The 7,303-nt window shown below is 39.0% G+C and overlaps 1 protein-coding gene across 1 annotated transcript; it reads left to right on the forward strand.

The window, feature by feature from the left end:
* The first annotated feature begins 230 nt into the window (after positions 1–230).
* On the forward strand, positions 231–7,019 carry LOC145486547 (uncharacterized). The gene is made up of 3 exons (XM_081465234.1): positions 231–2,594; positions 4,313–4,823; positions 5,825–7,019. Exons 1-3 carry the CDS (start codon positions 351–353, stop codon positions 6,130–6,132), a joined length of 3,063 nt encoding a protein of 1,020 aa, XP_081321360.1. The 5' UTR covers positions 231–350; the 3' UTR covers positions 6,133–7,019.
* The last annotated feature ends 284 nt before the right edge of the window (positions 7,020–7,303 follow it).

Here is a 7,303-nt window from a genome sequence, read left to right on the forward strand (position 1 = left end):
CGCCTCCCGTACAAATGAAATGAAATAAATAAATGGAAAAAAATGCTAATAAATCTTAGAATATCAGTGCTTCGTCAATTCGGTAACTTGCATTCTAAATGAATTCCATGTTAATGTAACAAGAATACAGCACTGCCCGTAGAGGTTTATTCATAAAATTTATAGGTCGGAAAAGTTCGCGTCATGCTCGGCTTGTCGGCATTTACGAACATGTCATTGACGTAATTGGAAGTTGCTTAGATTGCAACTTCGTTAGACGTGGAGTATTTCACGGGACTTTCGTTCTGACCATCTTCCGGGCTCCCCTATTAAAATCTTACGTTGTAAGATAACTCAAGCAGTGTAAAAACATGGCAGAGAGTGCTCGCGAAAGTGAAAGCAATGATGAAGACAACACAAGCGTCGTGTCAACAGAATTCACGTCGTTACCATCGGAGTCTGAATTTTCCGCCGTCATTTTCAACAACGTTCCCGAATGTTATCCGCCCGACAGAGATATAGAATGTCGTTATACCATCAAACGTTCAGTCAAACCAAACTCCAGGGATTGGATTGGGTTGTTCAAAGTTGGATGGCAGTCGTCGCGTGAACATTACACTTACGAATGGTCGCCCATGCCAAGTATTCAAGATGGCGAACAAGGAAGATCAATTGCAAATAGGGTTGTGTTTCGTCTGAGGTATTTACCGAAGGCTGACGACGAGTTTTATCAGTTTTGTTATGTCACCTACGCAAGCGATGTCAGAGGGGCTAGCGTACCTTTCCAGATTAAAACCAAACCGATTGAACAAGAGGAGTTAGAGTGCTGCGAAATTGAAGATGACGAAGGAAGTTCAATTATGATCGTTAAAAACAAAACAGCGATGTTGGAGGAGTCACTTGCCAGGGCTTTGGAAGAGAATGCTGTCTTGAAAGCATCGAATGAGACGGCGCTAGCTGATCTGGCTAATGCCAATGATAAAGTAATGGAGTCGGAGTCGCGTAAAGCTGAATTAACGGCTGCTTTGAAGGAAACCGAGAAGAAAGTATGTAATCTGGAGCAAGCATTGGCTCAGAAAAACCTGGTCTTAGAAGAATTGGAGAGCAAAAAAAGAGATCTCGAGAGTGCCAACAGCGATTTAAAAACCATGCAAGAGAATTTGAATCGACGGGTTGATGAATTGATGATGATGCTTGAGCAAGAACGTGCACAGACATCACAACAAGTTGAGAAAAACATGGAAAAGTTAGTGATTGAACGTAAGCAGTACCTAGAGAACATGGCTGCTGATCGCCAAATGATTGAAAAGCTGCAAAACGACCTTAAAGCCAAAGAAGATGAGAGTAACACTCTGAAAGCCCGATGGGTGGAATTCAAGACGAAAGCCAGGTCAGAGTCCACCGAATTTGCTGAGAAAATAGAGAAAGTAAACAGTGAAAATGGAAGATTACAGGAACAGCTTTTGCAGATCACAGAAGAAAATAACATGCTCAAAAGAAATTTGGAAGAAGAATCAGAACGCCTTACAAAGAAAGTTCGAGATATGTATATTGAGTTGAAGAACAAAGATCAAGAACGTGAGAAAGTCCAAGAAGAAATTGCAAGCTATCGATGCAGAATTGAAGAAGTGGAAAGTACAAAAGAGGAAATCTTGAGGGATGCATCTCATGAAGCAGAGTTGCTTGGCCAGAACATCCAGAAACTCCAAAGAGGTTTAACTGAAAAGCAAGAGCTTATTCACCAACTTGAACAAGAACTAGAAGATGCTAATTCCCAACTAGAGCAGGAGAAGGGAAAGATCACTGCGCTGGAAGAAGATTATGAATCAGTTATCAGAGCACTACATGACCAGCTGGAAGGAGAGAAAGCTCTAAACCAGTCGCTGTGTTCTCAGTCTGATCGCAATGTAGCCAGTCTTCAGGGTCAAGTGCAAAAGCAGCTGGAGGCAAACATGGAACTGAGTCAGCAACTGGAGGGAAAAAGTGCGGAATTAAGGGATGTCTGTGGTGAACTGGACAACTGCAAGAAACAGCTACAATCTGCTGAAGAAAAGCTGCAGATAGCTTTGGCCCAACTGACTGATGTTGATGCTGAAGTCAAATCACTAAAGATAGAGAAAGATACACTCCAGACGACACTGACAGACACTCAGGGAGCAAGCGCTCAGTCATCGAAAAATTCAGCAGCTTCGATGTATGCCCTTCAGACAGCTCATACTCACTTGGAAAAGAAATACCTTAAAGCCAAAAAAGAGATGGATGAATTGTGGAGGGAGAGGAATGAGCTGAAGAGAACCATCGCAACCTTCCAAGGCAATGTCCCATGTGATGACCTGCGCCTTCAAATAGAGGAGATGAGGGCATGCAATGAGGATCTGCGGGTGCGGCTTAACATGGGGGCTGAGGCTTTCAAGATGAAGTTTATTGAGTGTCGTCAGCTGGAGGAACAGTTGAATAAAGTAACCAGGACCTCATCAGTACAGTCAGAGGAAGCAGGCTCGGCAACGGAAATGCGAAACAAGATTTCCAAACTACGGAGGGCTTTGGAAGAAGAGAAGAAAGCTCTGAGCATAGAGAAGAGCATCGTACTCCATAAGAATGATGAGATTAACCAGGTATTTTGTTGCAAGCTTTAATTAAATCTTTTCTTTTTCTCTTGGAAAGTGAATAGTCATTCATTGGGATGCCTGATCAGTGTTCGATCAAGCTTCCTGGTGATGAGAATTGAAAAGGTGATCAAGAAGGGAAGTTGTTATACATGTTTGTTGCAAGAACCTTAGTTTTATATACACCAGGTGGCTTAAAAAATGACCGTTGATGATGAATTAACTCACATGAAAATCTAACTTTGGTGAATGATTTTCATATCTTTCTTTGCTATTGTGTAGTTCCAGAAAATATCCATACCTCCCCCACGGAAGGGTTTTTTTTTCTAAGACCCCCAACCTTCTGGAAATTCCAATAAAACTTCACACATTTTAAATTTTGTGGTCTTACAGAACACCCACCCCCCAGGAAATTCCAATCCCTTCTGTGGGGGGAGTATGGATATTTTCTGGACCTGCACATTATCAGAAAGTGATGTCTTTAATGAAAAACCTTGAATCAGCAAAAAAAAACATCCACCGATTTTTAAAACATTTTTGCATTGTCATTAACTGGATTCATGGAAGAGAAAACGTCTCCTCCCTTTGTTCATGGTTGACCTCAAACTTCCTGTTGATTGTCATGTTTCAAAATTCTTGGAAATCTGTTAAAAACTTTGTAGTTTGTTGTGCATTTCAAATTGATTTTCAAACATACACATGTACCGGTTATCTACAAGTATCCACCAGTTTTATACCAGTTATCATGTAGAAACATCAGTGGTGAAGAATGACAGTGCGCATGTATTTCATGTGATGATGTCATAGTGTCAATTGGCATGACAAGTCAAAATCAGGTGATGTAAATTAACTTAAATATCTTTGCTGATGTTGTGGTTTTTTTTAATCTGCCAATTACCATAAATGTCAAGTCCTTTAATAATGTATCTAACCAAATTTTATGGATGAACAATAACTTCACAGAAAGAAGTCAAAATGTGTTGGCAAAATGTTCGGACATGATGTCCGATCATAATGTGAAATTGACCAGACATATTCAAAATTTGACCGGGCAATATCCGATGACCGACTGTTATTTCCAGCACTGACATATATTTTCTTTCAATTGTAGTTAAAATTGTCTCACTTAGATAGATTTACATATAACTATGGCTGTGAAGACTAGTTTCTTTCAAACTTGGGACAATAGTAAATCTTGTGTTCTTTGTACAAAATAGTGTAGATGGAATACCAGATGTAAACGATGTTGTTATCAAAGATAATCCTTTTGTTTTCTGTTTCATAGCATTGCACTTTCATAAATGATTAACTTCAAATGAGTATGGCGCAGATAAAGTGAATTTAATCTGTGAATGCTGTGCATTGATGATGTACTGTATTTTCTTGATTAACGATTCCAGTGTTAAAATGCATTTCAAACTTAGCCTGGTGAACCTGGCATTCATTCACTTCTTGCAGTTTGTTAATGGATTAATAATTGAGATAGTGTTTTGATTCACTGGTCTTGACAGAAATGTATCTTGCTCTTATACGGAGAGTTTTTTGTGTCTCAAATAAGTGTGAGGTGCTTATTTACAAGTCCACCTTGGGGACTAGGCAAATACAGTACATTAATGATGAAGGAAACATGGTACTTTTAATAATAAGGCAAATAAGCACTTTCAGCTAAAAGAGCTAAGAATGCCATACATTTTATTTGTATGTAATGTGATTTTTCTTTCAACCAGCTCAAACTGGAGATTTTGGAATTGAGAGAGAAGGTGGTAAGCTCTGAACAGGTGGAATTTCAGAAGGCAGACCAGGATGCACAAAGCCAACTGGTTGTTCAAAAAATGCTTGAAAAAGTGGCATATTTGGAGAACACCTTAAAAGATGAGAAACTCGAAAAAGAGACTGTCATCCAGGAAATAGTCAATCTACAAGTCGTTTTGAAAAACAAAGAAGAAAAGTTACAAAATGCTGCCGAAAACCTTGCAGCCCTGCAAGACGCTCTTTCCAAAGAACAAGAAGACAGAGAGTTACTCGGTGAGGAGGCAAGAGCAAAACTTCAGGAGCATGAAGCTAAAGAGCGGGAGCTTGATCTGAAGGTCAAGGAGCTAAACAGAGAAGTCGAGAGATGGAAGAAAGAAGTTGATTTGCATGTAGAAGCAGAATCTAGACTGATGGAGAATAGAACTGAAGAACGAGAAGTCACTGTGGAGCCACCGCCTCGACCACAGGAACAAACTCCTACTCAAGGTACTGTTCAAAATTTAATTCATTAGCACTTTACTGCTCCATGGGCAGTTAAGGCGAATTGAATTGTGCAACCTGTTGGATTAAAAAGAATGCCCAATCTTTTCTTTTTTCTGAAACCTTCACATTTTTATTTGAGTTCTTTCTACATATTGGGTATTTTTAGTCGCCTTTTTTTGTCAGAAATACAAAAAAACTTGTTGACTGAGATTGATGCTGATGCTGTGTTTTTTGTTTCTTGGCTTGGTTGAAAAGCACTCGACAAATGGTAGGAACCCATAAGGAAGTGAGAGAGGGCATGTTTGTGATTTAAACAACTCTTGTGTATATAAGGTTCTGTTTTTCTCAGTAGGTAAAGTTCTTTTTAGTAGCAGTAGTAATATCACATGGTAGTATGATTAAACCATAACACAGGGGCATGGTTGAGTAGTGCACATATCAAGTCAGAGAAGAAAGCCATTTCTGTGAAGAACAGAATAACAAGGTCCTTGAAGGCTGTTTTTAATAAGCATATAAAAGCAACATAGAGCAGTTTTCAATTGAGTGTTGTAAAACCAAAACAAAGTCAGTTACTTATCAACTAGACTACTCAGTCAATCTCAAACTGTAGTAATACCAAAACCAAAATAATTGCCTGATTACTTTCGACACTTGGTTGAAAACCGCTCTATGCTGGTACAGTTAGATGCTAAGTGGAACTTTACTGCATCTACATACGTTGCTTGTATTTATTCTCATGGGCTAGTGAAAACCAGCCTTGAGCAGTCAGCAAAAGGACCAGATCAGATTTCCTTACTTCTCACTTACTTTGCATGCCCTCTGTGACCTGGTTTTGATCGTAAAATAGTAAATTATTTTTTGATAAACGTCTGCTTTCTCGGTGTTTCTATGCCTCTGTATGACAATGTTTTTATGCTACCCTCTACAGCTCCAGCTTAGTTTAAGTTTACGTTCAATGATACTTTGTCACATGATATTTAATGATATTTTGTCATATGTTTCAGGTCTCTTTCCAGTTCGTGGCTTGCGTCCATTTTTGAATCGTCTCTCTCCTGCACCTGCACCTGCACCTGCACCTATGCCAGTTCCAGTTGGCCCACAGCCATGGGTTTTTGTCCAACACCAACCAGAGCAGCAACATGAACAAGTTCCGCCACCTGAGGTCCCTATTCAGCCGCCTTTTCCCCCAGTGCAGACCCTACCACCAAGTGCCCCAGCACCTGAAGCTGAAGTGCCCCAGTGTCCGGTTTGTAAGGCACTTTTGCCACCAAGCGTAAACAGAGATGAGCATGTAAATGGTCATTTTGACTAAGTTTAAATCTTGCATGTATTTTCTCCCATTTTCCAAATGTACCTTTACCTATATTAATAGTTTTGTAGTTATGAAATTTAAATTGCTTAATTGGGAGTTCAACAGGAAGTATTCTAGGGGTACTTTTTTTTGCTTAAATTGTTTTGTTGTTCAGCAGAAGTGTTAAACATTGCATAGCATTTTATATATAGGTACTCATAAATGTGGGTATAGAGTATTTAATTATTAATTTGTCACAAGCAGTATATGAATAAGCATAAGTCTTGTTTCTTCTTTCATGTCATAAATAACATAAAGAAACTAAACAGTTCTTGATCAGCAAGTATATAAATTTATGAACGTCATTTCGAAACAAAGCCTACTTAAAGACTCAGTTACAGGTTTTGAGATTGTATCATCTGTAGGGTAGGTTATTGTGTCTGGTAGCTTCATGAACATGTGTCATACTCCTTCATCTACTTGTTAAAGGTGATGCTAATAACATGCAATTTTTGTCACTGCATCTTACTGCATAATAAATTACTTTGGTAGCAATAGAGGGTAATCATCACTGTAAATTGTTGAAGAGGTTCTGTACTGTATATATATGTCATAGAATTGAATACCTAACTCGGTTTTCATCCCCAGTAGAATTGAATGATCTGGTGGAAAATTCAGCTATAATGTATGTTACCATAGCATTTTGCTTGTACCGGGGTATAATTGTGTATAACTACCGAAATAATGATTATGAATAATCATGGCTGAAGCATTCCACTTCAACCCCTAAGCAAACTAGATTGTAGTTTCCAAACTGCACAACGTATTTACTCTACATAGTCATAGGTTCTTCACAAATCTGTCCAGCAGATGTGTTTTTGTGCTGTTCATTTTAAATGATTTCCACATCTTTGTTCTCATATTTTTGCTGGATCTCCCCGCCTTTCCTCTTGGTCCTTTAGGGGTTCTGTTTCAAGGACTGGAGGGTAACGTTGCTTGTAGGTTTCCCGTCTGCACTGTTGGTTTCTATGACATAAAGTAGTTACCCTTAACTTCTAAATTTCCCATAGTGTTTACCATGTATTCTCTATCATTTTGTTGGGAGAATGTTGCTTTAAAGCAGCATTTGATTCAGATAATCAGCTTTCTGCATCTCATGATGTGGCAGGTAATTGACTCTGCTGTAAAAGGT

The sequence above is a fragment of the Orbicella franksi genome, chromosome 5 (assembly GCF_964199315.1).
Source record: "Orbicella franksi chromosome 5, jaOrbFran1.1, whole genome shotgun sequence".
In the NCBI taxonomy this organism is placed as follows: domain Eukaryota; kingdom Metazoa; phylum Cnidaria; class Anthozoa; order Scleractinia; family Merulinidae; genus Orbicella; species Orbicella franksi.

What these genes read in the sequence shown, in the direction of transcription:
- LOC145486547 (XM_081465234.1), top strand. Translation starts at nt 351, where the DNA reads ATGGCAGAGAGTGCTCGCGAAAGTGAAAGCAATGATGAAGACAACACA. An exon ending in AGAATGATGAGATTAACCAG is followed by an intron (nt 2,595 to 4,312) that starts GTATTTTGTTGC and finishes TCTTTCAACCAG; the next exon opens with CTCAAACTGGAGATTTTGGA. An exon ending in GGAACAAACTCCTACTCAAG is followed by an intron (nt 4,824 to 5,824) that starts GTACTGTTCAAA and finishes CATATGTTTCAG; the next exon opens with GTCTCTTTCCAGTTCGTGGC.